Source organism: Macaca fascicularis, chromosome 10, assembly GCF_037993035.2.
Source record: "Macaca fascicularis isolate 582-1 chromosome 10, T2T-MFA8v1.1".
Taxonomy (NCBI): Eukaryota; Metazoa; Chordata; class Mammalia; order Primates; family Cercopithecidae; genus Macaca; species Macaca fascicularis.
The window spans coordinates 62,099,718-62,117,004 of NC_088384.1; the positions used below are offsets into that span (position 1 = coordinate 62,099,718).

The window sequence follows — 17,287 nt, forward strand, 5'->3', positions numbered from 1 at the left end:
GGATGACAGTTGTGGGCTGGGAGAAACTCCAGAATGAGGAGCGGGACGTGGTGTGCCCTCTCCTTCTCTTCGTGCTGACACGGGTTCTCTTCTGCTGCATGCTAGAGACTTTAGGAGAGGGAGAATGGGTGACTTCTTCGCATTCATCTCCCCGCACTTCTGTCAGGAAATGAAATCCCACGCAGCACTTTGTTTCAGTTCTCGTGGAGTCTCCATGTTTCTAACTGGCACCAAGACTGCCAGCTCCGTCTCCGACTGTCCCTCTGTCTCTCTCACCGCATCTGCCTCTTTGTCTAAATCCCTCTGCCTCCTGTCCCCGTCTCTGTGCCTCTCTATCCCTGTTAGTCTTCCTGCCTGTCTCTGTGCCTCTCTGTCCCTGTCTCTCAGTCTTCCTGTCGTCTCTGTCTCCTGTCCCTATCTCTGTTCTTTTCTTTCTGTCTCATGTCCCCATACCTCTGCCTCCCAGCCTGGCCCTGGCCCTCTGCACTGCCTCCTCCCTCCTCTAGTGTCTGAGTCGGGAAACAGCAAGTCCTGCACTAACTGTGGGGTTTGCTTATACTGCACAACCTGCTGTTTCTGACCTTTGTGGTGCTTTCAGATCATCTGATGATGACTCACAGCTGGGCTGCTGGAAAGATAATTGCACTCCATCTTTGCTGGAGACTGGGGGGGACCCTTGGGAGGTTGTAATTTTGGGGGCAGAGATGGTAGTGTTTTCCGTTATGCAAACAAGATGCTAATTAGACCCTAAGGGAAAACAGCCCCTTTCCCCTTCCTGGGTCAGAGTTGCCTTGCACCCAGAAATGCCCTCCCTGTTCTGGGAGCCTCCGGACTCCACTCCCTATCCTGCCCCTGAGCAAGCCTTCGGCGTTGAGGAGGTTGGTGTCCAGCCAGCGGCCCGGGGGCTGCTCATCTGACCACACCAGCTGCACTGATGCTCGTCGGGGCTCAGAGCGGGACACGTGGATACTGCTGGGGGAGCGGGGAGAAGTGTAGAGCTGAGGATGGTGGTGGCAAAGGCTTCCACTGCCTCAGACCTCACTAGCCTGTCTGTTAAGAAACAGAGAGGGAGAGGGTGAGCTCACCCCCCTGCGCAAGAGGGTGAGGCAAGCCGCAGCCCTGGCGTGAGGATGCCGGTGCCAGCTCTGAAGCTCTGTGATCTGTTGACTCAGCTTGCTGTTAGTTGCCATTCAAATTTGCAATTCACCAACTTAGTGACCCTGTGAGGGGACGTCTGGTTTGTGCAGTCAGCAGGGACAGGGCAGAGTTGCTGCTGGGCTGCCTTCCCCGGGGCTGGTGGGGATGTGGGGCTGTGCCCGTTCTCTCCACTGCTTGCTCTGCCCAGTGGCCTGAGTGGGTCTGTGGACTCTGGAAGGGCGGGCTGAGCGGGCCCCTCCCTGTCCCCTCCTGACCCTGGGCTCCCCTGGGGAGGTATGTTTGTCCAGGTTTTGTGAACTGCCTTTGACCTCCCCATCCTGCCATTTCTCCCTCCCAGGTTGGGGTGACTCGGTGGGAACGCCATCTGAGCGGGGCATGACCTATGACGCACTCCACGTTTTTGACTGGATCAAAGCAAGAAGTGGTGACAACCCTGTGTACATCTGGGGCCACTCTCTGGGCACTGGGTAAGGGACCCCAGCAGGAGGCAGCCTTTAGGGGGAGCCAGTATTCCTGGTGACTCCCATGCCTGGATCTAGAGAGCCCGCCATCCCTGAAAACCCTGTGGCACCATTAGTCCCAACCAGCCTTGCTCCCGTCCCCGTGGCAGAGGCAGGAGGGGAAATTCCAAAGATACTCCAAAGGATTTGAGCTCCTTGTCCAGAAAGTGGTTCAGGACAGGCATAGGCCGTGGAGGTCGAGGCGTCTCCGCAGGGGGACTTGGCCCTGAGGAAGAAGCGTCTTCAGAGCTGGGGGAGGGCACAGTGGGTGGTTTGCTTCTCACATAGGCCAGGACAGGAGGTACTTCCACACGCCCTTTGTGGGCAGCCGGAGTCATCTCTGCTGTCCACAGTCTCTGCGGGAACCGTTGCTCTCAGCCCCAGTCCCCAGACTTTCACTGCCATTCCCTTTCTGCTGCCTTTCCCTTCGGGGCAGCCCTTTCTCCCAGTGCCTGAATGGCCTCTTGCAGGCTGGGAAGCGTCCAGGAGAGGAGTGGGTTGGGGGGCACTGGCCATCCTTTTGGCCGTCTGCATGGTCCGCCAGGTGTGGTCCTGGGATGGCGAGAGGCCCTGGGTGTGGTGGGCTCCAGGAGAGGTGCAGGCAGATGCTGGCCACCCCCAGCCGACGGGCAGCCCTGCCAATGGGAAGGCATGGGCAGTGAGAGGCAGCAGGACACACCTTGGGGACAAGGAGACTGGCTGTGGGTACAACCCTCATTGCAGGGGTCAGCTGTGGTAGGGCAGTCAGGTCACCCCCAGTGCTAGAGGGATCTCCATTTCCCCCACTCTGTCCTCCAACTCCAGTAGCTTCACAGACCCCGTGGCTCCTCTGAGCACTTTCCAGCATAAGGCCCATATCATCTCAGACAATTTTATCATAACTCAACTACGCTGTTCTTCTTTTTTCCTAGTGTGGCAACAAATCTGGTGCGGCGTCTCTGTGAGCGAGGTGAGTGCCTTGTTGGGCCCCATCCGTGGCCATGAGCATTCAGGGTGCTCCCCAGTCCCGGCCCTGCTGCAAGTGCTCAGCATCCTCACGGAGCAGCACGAGCTGGGCATTCTGGGGGGCCTGGGGCTGACCAGGCCGCCCTTCCCATGATACACCTGAGGAGCTGGGGAGCCTCACACAGGCCTGGCCCCAGAGAGGCCGCATCAGCAAGTCTGCTTTTTAGGAGTGACCAGAGCCATCTCCGGCCCGCCGCGGGCGCCCCTGGAGCTATCTGAGGCCTGCCAAGGTGGATGCCTAGGGGGAGGCACTGTGGTCTCCCTGTGCTTTCTGGGGGCCCCTCAGAGCCCCACAGGCCACGTGTATGTCGCTGGCTTCCTGCCCACCTCTCAGTTCCCTGTTTGTTTATCTAGAGACGCCTCCAGATGCCCTTATATTGGAATCTCCGTTCACTAATATCCGTGAAGAAGCTAAGAGCCATCCATTTTCAGTGGCAAGTACATATTTTATTAAAAATTGACTTCTCATTATTAAGATAATTATAGAAATAACTCATTATTAAGATAATTATAGAAATAACTAATAGGATAGGTTATGATTATTAAAAATTACTTAAATATGCTAATGAATACAGATTTCATTAAAAATTAATACTAGTTTTGGCCACAGAACTGCCTGAGAAGTTTATAACCTGCAGCCAGGTGAAATGACAGGCCATAGTTGGGTCATGTGAGGGCAGCGAGACCCAGTAGAGGCCGGGTCCACGTGGTGTCATTGACTGCGTTGTATTGACAGCCCTGCCTTCCCACTCAGGAGTGGAGCTGGGGGTGCCCCCCCTCTCTGTGTATGAGGACAGTGCTTGGGGGGCTGAACTCTGTGGACCAGGGAGCCTGGCCTCCCAGTTTATCTTGGGGAAAGGCCTGGGTGAACCCCAGTGGGAATTCTGGGTAAGCCAGGCCCCACCCAACCTGTGCCCTCCCCAGCTGGGAATGGAACCTTGGACCTTTTCTTAAAACCTAGCCAGTTATTTTCCCCTCCTTCTCACTCTGGTTTGTGATCTCCGTGCTCCCCACTGGCCATGGATTCTTGGGCCTGTGTCAGCCCATCCTGGCCTCATGCTGTTCTGTTACCGACCAGAAGAGCCTTTTATCTTATCTTACTTTTTGGTGCTGCTTTTCTTAAATTGTGTGAGGAAACTGTCCATAGACCCCATTTTCTCAGGGGTGGCAGCCCTGGTGTCTGTGGGAAGACTGGTTTCTGGGCTGGATTCCGGCCTGGCTGGGAGGTGCGGGAACACCATTTGCAGGGCAGCCCCTGCCATGCCAGTCTGTGGGGCCTGGCAGGTGATTCTTCTGTCCCTAGCAGCAAAGCCAGGACATGGCCAGGGCAGAAGGTGCCAGGGCACAGCTCTGGTGGCCCCTTGGCAATGTCACCCCTGCTCCTTTAGATAGGGTAGTTATGGGCAATGCCTTGTAGATTCCTGAACTTAAACTGTGTGCACCCTTGATCTTTGCCTGGATATCTTAACCAACGCTTCTGAAAATGGTTTCCATCTTGTCTCCAGATATATCGATACTTCCCTGGGTTTGACTGGTTCTTCCTTGATCCTATTACAAGCAGTGGAATTAAATTTGCAAATGATGAAAAGTGAGTACTATGGGATAGGAACTAATTTTCCTATTTAGAAAAACTCTGAGAACCCCTGGATGAGCCTCTTTAGTCACAGTAATCAAATAGGATGGAATTCAGAGTATTTAGGGTCGTTCTCTAGCAAACAGGTTTAAAAAGGGAAAGCCTGCCAGGGACCGTGGTTCACACCTGTAATCCTAGCACTTTGGGAAGCTGAGGAAGGCAGATTGCTTGAGCCTAGGAGTTTGAGACCAGCCTGGGCAAAATAACAGGACCCTGTCTCTACAAAAAATCCAAAAATTGGCCAGGTATGGTGGCGTCGTGTACCTGTGGTCCCAGCTACATGGGAGGCTGAGTTAGGAGGATCACCTGAGTCTGGGGAGGTCAAGGCTGCAGAGAACCGTGATTGCACCACTGTACTCCAGCCTGGCTGACAGAGAAAGAAATAAGAAATCTGAAAAGATCACAGAAGTAAAGCAGTATTAAAATAATATATAGTTTTTGTCCATATAGGGTTTTTTTGTTTGTTTTTGAGACAGAGTCTCACTCTGTCGCCCAGGCTGGAGTGCAGTGGCGCAATCCGCTCACTGCAAGCTCTGCCGCCTCCCAGGTTCACGCCATTCTCCTGCCTCAGCCTCCCGAGAAACTGGGACTACAGGCACCCACCACCACGCCCGGCTAATTTTTTTTTTGTATTTTTAGTAGAGACAGGGTTTCATGGTGTTTGCCAGGACGGTCTCGATCTCCTGACCTGGTGATCCACCCGTCTCGGCCTCCCACAGTGCTGGGATTACAGGTGTGAGCCACCGCGCCCAGCCCCATATAGTTGTTTTATTTCAAAATGGTTTGTGACAGCCAAAACACATATTAAAACAGTGATATTAACTGGTTGGTCTTTCTTTCTTTTCTTTCCCTCTTTCTCTCCCGCTCCCTCTCCCTCTCTTCTTCCCTCCCTCCCTCCCTCCCTTCCTTCCATCCCTTCCTTTCCTTCCTTCCTTCCTTCCTTTTCTTTCTTTTCTTTCTTGACAGAGTCTTGCTGTGTCACCCAGACTGTAGTGCAATGGCGTGATCTCGGCTCACTGCAATCTCTGCCTCCCAGATTCAAGTGATTCTCCCTCCCGAGTAGCTGGGATTACAGGCACCCACCATCATGCCCCACTAATTTTTTGTATTTTTGTAGAGACAGGGTTTCACCATGTTGGCCAGGCTGATCTCAAACTCCTGATCTCAGGTGATCTCCCCGCCTTGGCCTCCCAAAGTGCTGGGATTACAGGCATGAGCCACTGTGCCCGACTGATACTAACTTACTCAGAAAATGACTTTGCCTCAGCCATTTGATTTGTGTTTGGTTATAGAAAAATATTACAAAGTTTATTGTTAAAAATATATTAGATAAACCAGAAGTTATTCTAATTAAGGGTTCTTTTTTTAAACCTTTTTCAGATTGCATTGACATTGTCTTTGTGACATTTTTATATCATGGATTTTGATTTCTTTAAAAAAGAGGGAAAGTAGGCTGGGCGCGGTGGCTCACGCCTGTAATTCCAGCACTTTGGGAGGCTGAGGTGGGTGGTGAGACCATCCTGGCTAACACAGTGAAACCCTGTCTCTACTAAAAATACAAAAATTAGCCGGGTGTGGTGTCTTGCGCCTGTAGTCCCAGCTAATTAGGAGGCTGAGGCAGGAGAATCACTTGAACCTGGAAGGCCGGAGTTTGCAGTGAGCCGAGATGGCGCCACTGCACTTCAGCCTGGGCCACAGAGCGAGACTCTGTCTCAAAAAAAAAAGAGGGAAAGTAAAACACCCTATAAATATTTAATTTAATTTGAAACAGAATATGAAAAAAAAGTGGAGTATTTTTTCTACTCAAGTATGTTTTGGTTCTAAAAATAAAAATAGAACAAATTAAAAGTTGAGCAAATATATTAAGCAACAAACCGTGCTTGTTTGTAAATATTACTGTTCTGGAACTTGAAAAAGAATTATCCGGGGGGCGTGGTGGCTCACGCCTATAATCCCAGCACTTTGAGAGGCTGACACGGGTGGATCACCTGAGGTCAGCAGTTCGAGATCACCCTAACATGGTGAACCCCACCTCAACTGAAAATACAAAATTAGTTGGGCGTGGTGGCGCATGCCTGTAATCTCGGCTACTTGGGAGGCTGAGGCAGGAGAATCGCTCGAACCCGGGAGGCAGAGGTTGCTGTGAGCCAAGATCATGCCATTGCACTCCAGCCTGGGCAACAAGAGCTAAACTCCGTCTCAAAAAAACAAAAAAAGAAAAGAAAAAGAATTATCTGAATGAACTGGATTCCTTCTTAAAAACAAGGTTTCAGCTGGGTGTGGTGGCTCACCACGGTAATCCCAACATTTTGGGAGGCTGAGGCAGGCAGATCACGAGGTCAGGAGTTTGAGACCATCCTGGCCAATATGGTGAATCCCTGTCTCTACTAAAATACAAAACAATTAGCCGGGCCTGGTGTTGCACGCCTGTAGTCCCAGCTACTCGGGAGGCCGAAGCAGGAGGCAGAGGTTGCAGTGAGCTGAGATTGCACCACTGCACTCCATCCAGCCTGGCGAAAAAGCAAGACTTGTCTCAAAAAAAATAAAACAAACAAAGCAAGTTTGACCCTGGGTGAGACCCCCACCCTCAGCTCACTGGAAGTCAGGGGCACGCTCTGAGGGCAGGAGGGGCTTTCCTGAGCTCAGGTGGGCCGTGTTCCGGGAAATCCCAAGTACTGCCGCTTCCTTCACAGCCTCTGGTCAGAGGGAGGCTCTGACCAGAGCCTCATCATTTTCGCACATCAGAAAAGCCTTACTGGGAAGCAAGAGTGTGTGCCTCCTGCCAGCAGAGACAGAGGGGGGGCTCCCAACCAGGTCCTGCTCCAGGTGCCAGGAGCGCGCCAGCGCTGCCCTCACGGAGCCCACAGCCCTCTTGGGGATAAAGGAGACTTGGGTCAGGTGCCACCTTAGTGAGGTCCACACAGGACAGCCCAGGCTCCGCCGGTCCTGGTAGCCCATGCTTCTATTATGTGGTTTGCTGAAGGATTTGGATCTATCAAACCTACTGAAAATCCTAAATCACTTCTAAATGTTCAGAGTTGGAGTGACCATAAATGTCACTTACACAAAGGTAAATTAGAGGACATTGACTTTTTTTACCAGCAGATTCCTAGTAACATTCATTTACACTAAGTTTCTTGGCCCACCTGAATTATTCAGCTTAAAAATATTGTTTTGTGACTTTTAAAGAATATATCTGGTGGAAAAATAATCATTTTCAATTTTCAGAAGACATTCCCGGGGCCAGTTATATAGCTGTGATTGACACCTGTCATCTAGCTGGAATAGATGTTCATAGAGACAATGAAGAGTTAACTTTCGGTTGTCTAGTAAAAAGAAATCCAGCAGAAATCGGATGGTTCCGTGAAACACACCCTGAACCCAGATCCCTGCCACGGACAGAGGGTCTGGGCAACTCTGTCCTTTCCCTGGTCTTGGCCTAGCCCCTTTTCCTTCCCACAGTGTGAAGCACATCTCCTGTCCCCTACTCATCCTGCACGCTGAGGACGACCCGGTGGTGCCCTTCCAGCTTGGCAGAAAGGTGGGTCCTGGCCTCTGCCTCTGGTGTAGCTGGCATCTTGCACACTCAGCCAGTGTGGGTGAGCCAGGCTGGGAGTGGGCAGATGGGAAGGCAGCCCCTGCATGCTGCATCATGGGCCGTGCACCAGCCACGTCAGGCTCAGGAGGCCACCTCATCCTCCCTGTGTCACCTCCAGGCTGCTTCGGAAGGACATGGGAGGTCTGGTGTCAAGGTTGGGCAGAGGCCCACTGATGCTGTCTCCAAGAAGAACTATGAAAAATAAGCAGATAGTTCCCAGTCCTCACACAGGGGTTCTCAGGGCAGGCTGCCTGTGTTATCAGAGCCCAGGCCAACCTGGCACTCGGCTGGAAGGGCTCATCAGTTATGGGCTGAAGGCAAAGAACCCCTTGATGAGGATCTCCCAAGCCCATTGCAGGGGTCAGTCAAAATTGATACAGAAACTTATAGCCTGTTTCCTTGCCTTTGGAATTGCACTGATGTCAGAACCAGACCATGTTGTCTGTGGGGCCTCAGTGTTTGCTTTTGCTGAATTTGCTTTGACTGTCAGCAAGTTGGATTGGATTTGTGGCTCAGAGTAGGGTAAGAGAACGCAGCCTGGGTCTTGGTAATGGCAGGGCAGGGTAAACTAGTTGGGTGCGTGCAGGCCTTATCCACGGATTCAGCCCAGGGCTGGGAGCACTTCCTGCTCTGACAGCCCCCATGCAGTGAGGCTCCATAAGGCACACAGATGACAGAGCCATACAGGGTAGGGGCAGGATGCAGAGCCGCCCAGCAGCGTATAGCTCAGGCCCACCCACCCTTGCCGACATGGGAGGGAGGGGGCTGAGATGGGCATATCAAGCCCATCTTAGCTAAGCCTGAGGCACATACCCTTTGTCCCAGCTCCTGAAGACTGTGCCATCCCTGCCATCAGAGCCTCCCAGGCACCTGGTCTGGCCCATCCACCTAGCCACTCCCCAGAGGAAGGGCAGTCTGGAAAGTGTGAGGACAGTATCTTGAGTGGTGTGTGTGCCAAGGAGCCAAGCCTGGGGCCTGGCTCCTGCCAGCCCACCCCTGGGCCTCCTGGTTGTGACTGGCTGTGGCAACAAGCAGTGTATGTGGGACTCTGGACTGGTTTCTATCTCAGTCTCTGACCCCTTTCTCTCCCCAGCTCTATAGCATCGCCGCACCAGCTCGAAGCTTCCGAGACTTCAAAGTTCAGTTTGTGCCCTTTCATTCAGACCTTGGCTACAGGCACAAATACATTTACAAGAGCCCTGAGCTGCCACGGATACTGAGGTGAGACATTCTCTTCCCACCCAGGCGCTTCGTCTGGGCAGCAGTGGCTCACATCTAAGCATGCAACCGGTGGCAGCTGCTGAAGCTGCTCGCGGGGGGGCCTCAGTGGGGCCAGGAGTCACAGTGATTTGGGAACCTTCCATTTCCTTGGCAGAGGGGTGTGAGAGAGTGCCTCTCTCCCCCTCCAGGACTGTTCCCATGATCATGCAGGGTAAGCCGCCTCCCTGTTGTACAGGATGTGCAGACCCACACAGAGGGGCACACACGCTCACAGGTGGCCACACATTTGAGAGCACACAGACACAGACACCCCAGATGCTCGCAGACCTCGGATCTCTTCCACACACCTCTCAGATGTACATGCTGCCCCTGGGCCAGCTCCTCAAAAGCCTGTTGGTCCCCAGCTGCTTCTTGAAGGGACGCTGTGCTCCTGGACTGCCCTGCACTGGCAGGACATGGGCGCCAGCCCAGAGAGCCATGAGTACCTACCTGGGCCTGAGTGCAGAGCCCAAGCCTGAGGGTGAGGCCTTGACAGTAGTGACAAGGGCAGCGTGTGGAACGGACCAACCCCCAGCCTTCTCTGTACTGCCCTGGGCCCTATGCCGGTTGCTGCCCAGACTCGCCTACCTGCCCGTCAGAGGACACAGGCTCCACCCCACCGCCTGGCTGGTGTGGCCTTGGGCAAGATGCTAACCCTCCCTGTGCATGGGACAAGGCTTCCGAGCCCAAGAGGGCATGTGGTACTTCGATCCTGAGCATTGGATCCATGGAGGGGCTGCTGCTAATGGTGATAGGGTTTTTTGTTGTGTCGTGCCAGTTGGCTCCAAAAAGTAGGTCAAGGTGCCAGTTTCTCCCAGAAGGGGACTGAAATTGGTGGCCTGAATTGCCTCCCGGTGCTGTATATCCTACGGGTAGTTCTACTGCAAACTTCTGCTTTTCTCCAGCCGCCTTTGGAAGTGCCAGAGGCAAAGCTGTGTCCCTTTAGCGGTTTGCCATTCCCGGGCACAGGGACCTGGGTTGCTGAGGGGACAGTGGGCTCAAAGAGTATGGGTTTGCTTTGTGGTTATAATTTTCCCCCTTATAAAAGGAAGATTATAGAAAATTTAGACCAGAGAATAGCTCTGAAGTTGAGGGTCAAGAATCAGAGGCCTTGTGTCCGTGCCTGTGTGTTGGGCTTTGGCACCGTGCTGCTTGTGCCCTGCCTAACTCACTGAATGCTGCTCTGGGCTACAGCGAGTCCTCACAGGGCTCTTGGCTGCCTCCTCTCTGCACAGCCTCTGCTTCCTTAGATAGCAATGTGAGGACTGTGGAGAAGGATCTTTGCTCAAATCTGAGCTCAAATGATTGGCTCCTGATTGTCCTGTGGTCTAGGGAATTCCTGGGGAAGTCGGAGCCTGAGCACCAGCACTGAGCCTGGCTGGGGGAAGGAAGCATGAAGACCTCTGCCCTCCTCCCATTTTCCTCCAGTCAGCAGCCCAGCATCCTGGAGCCCCGGGGGGCCAGCACCTGCAATGCTCAGGAGCCCAACTTGCACCAGGAGAGGACTCAGATGCCAGGTGGGGAGGACCCTGCAGGCCTGCAGTGCCCAGAGGCCTGAGCGTGGCTGTGTGTAGAAAGCGTGGGTGGCAGGCACGTGGCTCTCCTTGCCGCTACGCAACCTGAGATCTTGTTGGGAGATTTATTGACAGCAGGCAGCCATCACTGCCTGGTTGATGCTGCACTGAGCTGGGCAGGGGGAGGCCGGGCAGGGGACTCTTAGGGCTCAGGACCATGCTGAGCTTTCCGACACCACCCACAAAGAACGTGGGGTCCAGGTTCTTTCTGCCCCTTCCCAGCACACGCAGAATGACTCCAGTGGTTCCATCGTCCCCTCTTGCCCTGTGTACCTGCTTGCCTTCGTCGGCTGCCCTGCCTCCTCTGGGCTGGCCCACTCACCCACAGTGGAGGTGCCCAGGATCTGCACTTCCTCCCCTTTCACCCACCTGTACGCCTAACCTGGCCTTAGACTGAGCTTTATTTAAGAATAAAATTGTGGTGGTGGTCCTTTTGTGTCTCTGCAGCGCGAGAAGGGTCAATGTTGCCTGCTGCCCCGCACACTCTCAAAGCCCCAGAGCCGCCCACAGCCCCAGCCAGGCTCAGAGCTCAGCCTCTAGCCGCTTTGGAGCCACTCCATGACTCAGCGTCAGGCTATGAAATTTCCATTTCCAGCAGCTCAGAAATTTGTCAGGAGTAGGAAGTTTTGTTCACCTGCCCACCCCTTTCTCCAAGTTGCAGGCCGAGCATCAGCAGCTGTGGGCTGGCAGGGAGCCCAGAGGTCCTTGCGGTTGCACTCCCTCTTCGCTGGGGTACCCTGAGCTACCTACAGTGGCTCCAAATCCAGAGAACACTTTTCCTACACAGGGGAGCAGCTGAGTAGACATTCCTCCGGATGTCAGTCATGAAAACGCTGGCCCCCTTCCTGGCCAGGGTATGTCCCTGCTCCCCGTCTCTAATTAGGATGTCATTTCTGTTCTGCCCACCCATGGCCCCGCAGACACCACGTGCCCCTGGGTTGGGATCTCCCTGCACAGCCATCTGAGCCGGGAACCCACGTGGCGTCCCAGACTGTCTCTGCGAGGCTATAGGAACCCCTAGGGGAGCCAGGCAGCCCCTTCTTTAGGACGCAGGTGGACTCCAGCATAGAGCCCGAGGCTGCTCTCCTGGCCTTGTCCCGTATTGTGGCTCCTGACCACGAAGCAGAGGCGACCTGCTCTACCTGGGCTAGCCTTCATCTTTTCCTCATTTTTTTGTCCATGTAAGCTACTTTGGATCCTTGGCTGGGGGACTGAGGCAAGATATAAACTAAAAATACAAGCTCCTAGTGGGTGTTGTTTTTTGAGACAGTCTCACTGTGTTGCGCAGGCTGGAGTGCAGTGGCACAATCATAGCTCACAGCAACTTCCACCTCCTGGGCTCAAGCAGTTCTCCCACCTCAGCCTCCCAAGTAGGTGGGACTACAGGCACATGCCACCATGCCCAGCTAATTCTTGTATGTTTTGTAAAGATGGGGTTTTGCCATGTTGCCCAGGCTGGTCTCGAACTCCTGAGCAATCCTCCTGCCTTGGTCTGTCAAAGTGCTGGGATTACAGGCATGAGCCATTGCACTCAGCCAAGCTACTAGTGTTTTTTTGCAAAACTGACAGATGCAGATCAGAGTGAGATGGGTGCACTGTGTGGCAGCTGCTCCGCCATCACCTGTCAGCTCATTACATCCAAGTGCCCTACCCAGGGCTGCTGAGCTCCGTTGTCCAAGCAACTAATCCCTGGGAGAGAACCCCACAGACCTGGGGAGGCAGACTCCCAGGGCACCATCTTGGTGCCACCCACCCAGGTGCATGGTGGGTGTGGGGACAAGGACAACCTGGCAGCACCAAGCCCTGCACAAGCAGGTCTCAGGCCAAGGACACCCACGGCACTCCGGCATCCCAGTTTTTGGGTCTTCAGGGTAGCACTGAGCCCTAGGCTCGTTTCTCCCGATTTCTTCATCTGCAACTATACAATTGAGGGGGGATGTTTTGGTCCCCAGGGCCAGGAGTGGGAGACAAAAGCTGCAGGTGCAAAGGGACCAGCACAAGTCACACCAGAAAGGCCAGTGTTTCTTATCCCCAGATAGCATGTTTAGTAATGGCTGGATTTGATAGGATTTTAAGAAAATAGCTAGCTTGGCCAGGAACAGTGGTTCACAACTGTAATCCCAGCACTTCGGGAGGCTGAGGTGGGTGGATCACCTAAGGTCAGGAGTTTGAGACCAGCCTGGCAAACATGGCGAAACTAAAAATACAAAAAATCAGCCAGGTGTGGTGGTGGGTGCCTGAAATCCCAGCTACTCAGGAGGCTGAGGCAGGAGAATTGCTTGAACCCAGGAGGTGGAGGTTGCAGTGAGCCAAGACCGTGCCATTGCACTCCAGCCTGGGCAACAAAAGCAAAACTCCATCTCAAAAAAAAAAAAAAAAGGCCGGGCGCGGTGGCTCAAGCCTGTAATCCCAGCACTTTGGGAGGCCGAGGCAGGCGGATCACAAGGTCAGGAGATCGAGACCACAGTGAAACCCCGTCTCTACTAAAAATACAAAAAATGAGCCGGGCGCGGTGGCGGGCGCCTGTAGTCCCAGCTACTCAGGAGGCTGAGGCAGGAGAATGGCGGGAACCCGGGAGGCGGAGCTTGCAGTGAGCCGAGATCGCGCCACTGCACTCCAGCCTGGGCAACAGCGTGAGACTCCGTCTCAAAAAAAAAAAAAAAAAAAAAAAAAAAAAAAAAAAGCTAGCTGTTCAGGTACACATGGCCCCAGGTCCCACACCTTGTGGAGATGCAAACTTTTCTGCCCTCAATCCCAGAATGATGGGGTATAATTCAGGCCCAGCTCTAGTTTCAGAGGGGGGACCTGCAGCCCACTTGCAGGTCTCATCACCGCACTGGCACCACCCTGGGCCTCAGGCCTGTGTTCTCTGCTTCCCACAGCCTCACAATACCACCTGCAGTTGGTGAAACACAGACCCCACATCAGCCAACCACAGCCACAAAGGTTTAATCAGTTTATCTCACAAGTCAGTAACAATGAGGGGCACAGTGGTGGTCAGGGTGGTGGCCCCAGTGACCAGCTCAGGGAGTATGGCCTCCTCCACACAGCCACTGCCTGGGACAGATGCTATCAGGGCACGACCACGGCCCAGCACTTGCCCCACTCAATAAAAGGCTGTAGTGCTCTGGTGGGCTGTGCACCGCACGCAGATCCTCCTGGTGGGCACTGGAGGCCAGGGTGAAAAAGAGCCTCCCTGCAGCCCAGATCCAGCATGCAAGGTGCTAGATTTCTCAGCAGTTCCACAGGGAAGGACAGTAGCCTGTCCCTGCTCTCTCGCTTGGGCATGGGAGGCAGGCTGGCAGCCTTGGGGAGGGGCAAAGCTGTGAAGGGCTCACCCCCACTTCCCAGTGCCAGGCCTGCTGTCTACGCAGAGCAGAAACGGGTTCTTCTGGGACCACTAGTCCTTCTTCCAGACGAGGCTGTGGCACTGGTGGAAAGGGAGGGAGAATGGAGCCTGGCTCTTGTGTGTACAACAGGAAATGCACATTAGGACACAGCGGGAGGCAGAGGGAGGGCACAGACCTGCCCCCAGCCAGGCAGAAAATGGGCCTCCCCAAGCACAAAAGTGACCAAGTACAATTTTCAGTTGCTAAAACAAGACTAGTTTCATTTCCATGTATAGTTATTTTCTCTTTTGAATAAGCAAAACCAAGCTAAGCTGCATCAGCCAACTTCATCTTGACCAAGACCTCTGAGACAGCAGACACAAGCACCCACTCCAATGTACCCCTCGGTCATCCCGAGTTCCAAGCACCCACACAATGCCCAGGATGGCTACAAAGGGAAAGCCCGATCTGGGTCCATGACCCATATACCAGGTGCAGAGCCAGGACAGAGGGCAGGGGGCTGTGAAGGCAATACCTGGAGGATCCAACCCCTCCCAGCATGGCCAGGAGGCAGAGCCGGGCAGGGTGACTGGGGCTACATGGGGCTTGGCCCTTCCCTGTGGCTGGCAGCCCAGATGCTGCAGTAATACGTCCCCAGGCTTCACTACAGTCACTGGCCCAGACCCCAGAATCCAGAGGCTCAACACTAAAGACATCAGCTAATACATAGCAAGATGCGTGCAAAAGTTCTAGGGGAGCCCAGCAGGCGACTTCACCTGCCTCCCACTCTGGTACTGTCGACTCTGTACAAACCTCCCCTTTGTACCGTCAACTCTGGCTTCCTTTACAAGAAACCAGGAGCACTTCTAGCACATTCCTCCTTTGCCCTGCTCTCTCAAAACCACCCTGACCTCCACGGCCCCTCCTGGAAACATGGTACTCAGAAAAGCAGGGACCACCAGCGGCTGGCAAAGTGCTTGGGGAAAAAAGGAGGTGCAAAGTCAGCAAGAAAACAAAAGCCCGCTGGTCCCGCCAAGGCAGGGTGCGCCTAGTCCCGGGGAATGTTGGGGGGCGGGATCTGCAGGTCGGAGGGCTCCACGCCCCAGATCTCCCGCGCATACTCCGTGATAGTCCGGTCACTGGAGAACTTGCCCGAGCAGGCGATATTCCTGATGACCTTCTTGGTCCACCCCTTGGGGTTCTGCAGGGAAGAAGATGAAATTAGTCTCTGGCGTCACAGGGCTAGGGGCTGCTAAGAGCATGGGATTCCAGAACTTTAGGACTGTTTCCAAATGAGCTCTGAGCCTTGGGGCTGTCCACTGGAAGAGGAGGACACTACAATCAATTGTTTGTTGAAAAGGGGACCCCACGGACCAGGAAAGCTACCACATACCTAGATACAGGAAGCAAGGAGCTGGAGAGAAGGTCCCAGCCTTGAAAATTCCTGCTAGGGCATGGCCCCCAAGATGACGATAGGGATAGCACCAGGTAAGAACTGCCCAGGCAGGGGCCGGGTGCAGTGGCTCACGCAATCCCAGCACTTTGGAGGCCGAGACGGGCAGATCACAAGGTCAGGAGATCGAGACCATCCTGGCTAACACGGTGAAACCCCATCTCTACTAAAAAATACAAAAAATTAGCCGGGTGCGGTGGCGGGCGCCTGTAGTCCCAGCTACTCAGGAGGCTGAGGCAGGAGAAAGGCGTGAACCTTGGAGGCAGAGTTTGCAGTGAGCCGAGATCGCACCACTGCACTCCAGCCTGGGTGATAGAGCAAGACTCTGTCTCCAAAAAAAAAAAATAAACCTGCCCAGGCAGATCCAGTGCCAGGGGACATGGCCAAGCACTCTCCTTCCACCAGGGAGCCTCACAGCTGCCGCAAGCTGCAGCTTGCACCAGGCCAGGCTTTCCTCGAGGCCAGCCCTGACTAAGGGAAGAGAAGGTCCCTCCCAGGGCCCTGCCTGGCACTCAGTTTCCAGGCCCCACGTTCTTTTCTTGGCCATTAGGAGCTGTTTTTTCAAGGGAGGGAGTGACAGTGACAGCTTCCCTCAAGGCATCCACAGCTGACTGATGACAAATCAGAAACACAAACCCCTCTGGCCTCGGCCAACAACCTATTCAGCTTGGGAAATAAACAATCCGACCCAACACGTCTACACGGACCCATCCAGCTGCTCCCCCAGCCTCTGGGCCCAGGAGCCTCACCCGGTACAGCTGGTCCACCTGTGCCTGGCACTGCACATAGGCTTCATAGTCTGCAAACACCTTGAACCTGGAATGGGAGAAAGGAGGCTGGGCCAGGGCAGCAGGGAGCCCTGCCCACACTGTCCAGAGGGGAGAGTCCCGGGGCAGGAGGCCAGGCACCATCCACCTGGTCCTGCCTGGAGCGAAGGGGCCCATGCAGCTGGTCAGAGCCAGGCTGCACCGGGCCCATTTGGCCACGGGGCTTCTCTGTGAGGAAGGACTTATGTCCTGGGACGGTATTTCAGGAAAACCTTATTTCAACCCAACACTCCTTCAAATAAACTGGCATTTAAAGTGCATCTTCCACACACAGGGCAGTTAGAGCTGCACATGGGAGAGGCCTCCTGGGCAGACAGTGGAGAGCCCATGGCATCTCCTCGGGGCAGGGGGCACTTGCTGGGCAACGGCATCTCTATTTGCCGTCTTATCTCAAGTCTGACTGGGATTTGCCTACACAGGAAATACTGACTTGCAGTTCCTGATGTGCTGAACAAAAATGCCAGATTTATGACTCTACAAATGCATTTCTGTTCACTATCGAGTCAGAAGCACACTTCACGAAATGCAGAGTTCACAATTTTAAAAGCACTTCCTTTATCACAGACCTCAGCAGGACCCAGGTTCCAGCCCAGATCCCAGCATGTGATCAGAGCCGGTGTGACTGAAGCCAATAGGTGACACAGTCATTAAAGAGCAGCAGACAAAACTAACCCAAAGGCAGCTGAAAGTGGAGGACAGGTGAATTCCCAGCCCTCGCCAGATTCAACTTTTGCCAGCAGGGTAAAGAACTGCCCTGTGCTGCAAACCTTACAAAGTCTGTAACTCTAGATAAACCATATCATGTGCTAACTTCACCGAAATAAAACACTAACTTTATAATGTTTCATCGTTGCAAGTGAAATCCATTTTCACCACTGCCTATCACTGGCACTGACACCTGTCTGGGTTCCGCAGCCCTTGTGTGCCCCCTACCCCACCCCAGGGAGTTC

At 54.0% G+C, this 17,287-nt stretch overlaps 2 protein-coding genes across 12 annotated transcripts in view; one reads left to right on the forward strand and one right to left on the reverse strand.

Annotated features, from left to right (window-relative positions):
• Positions 1-17,182, forward strand: part of ABHD12 (abhydrolase domain containing 12, lysophospholipase) — an 89,701-nt gene extending 72,519 nt beyond the window's left edge. For 6 of the 11 annotated variants that reach the window (XM_074004611.1, XM_074004618.1, XM_074004615.1 and 3 more), the window contains 7 exons: positions 1,496-1,625; positions 2,570-2,607; positions 3,018-3,097; positions 4,169-4,251; positions 7,759-7,837; positions 8,988-9,115; positions 10,487-11,158. In XM_074004611.1, the coding sequence (XP_073860712.1) occupies positions 1,496-1,625; positions 2,570-2,607; positions 3,018-3,097; positions 4,169-4,251; positions 7,759-7,837; positions 8,988-9,115; positions 10,487-10,526 (578 nt within the window). In that variant the 3' untranslated portion in view covers positions 10,527-11,158. Of the gene's footprint in view, positions 1-1,495; positions 1,626-2,569; positions 2,608-3,017; positions 3,098-4,168; positions 4,252-7,758; positions 7,838-8,987; positions 9,116-10,486; positions 11,159-16,901 lie in introns of those variants that run through there. The other 5 variants (XM_074004614.1, XM_074004612.1, XM_005568131.5 and 2 more) reach the window with 1 other exon arrangement.
• Positions 13,662-17,287, reverse strand: part of PYGB (glycogen phosphorylase B) — a 59,458-nt gene continuing 55,832 nt past the window's right edge. Inside the window, exons 19-20 of the mRNA XM_005568128.5 lie at positions 16,260-16,326; positions 13,662-15,258 (exon numbers count right to left, since the gene is read on the reverse strand). Coding sequence (XP_005568185.1) covers positions 15,106-15,258; positions 16,260-16,326 — 220 coding nt within the window. The 3' untranslated portion in view covers positions 13,662-15,105. The remainder of the gene's footprint in view (positions 15,259-16,259; positions 16,327-17,287) is intronic.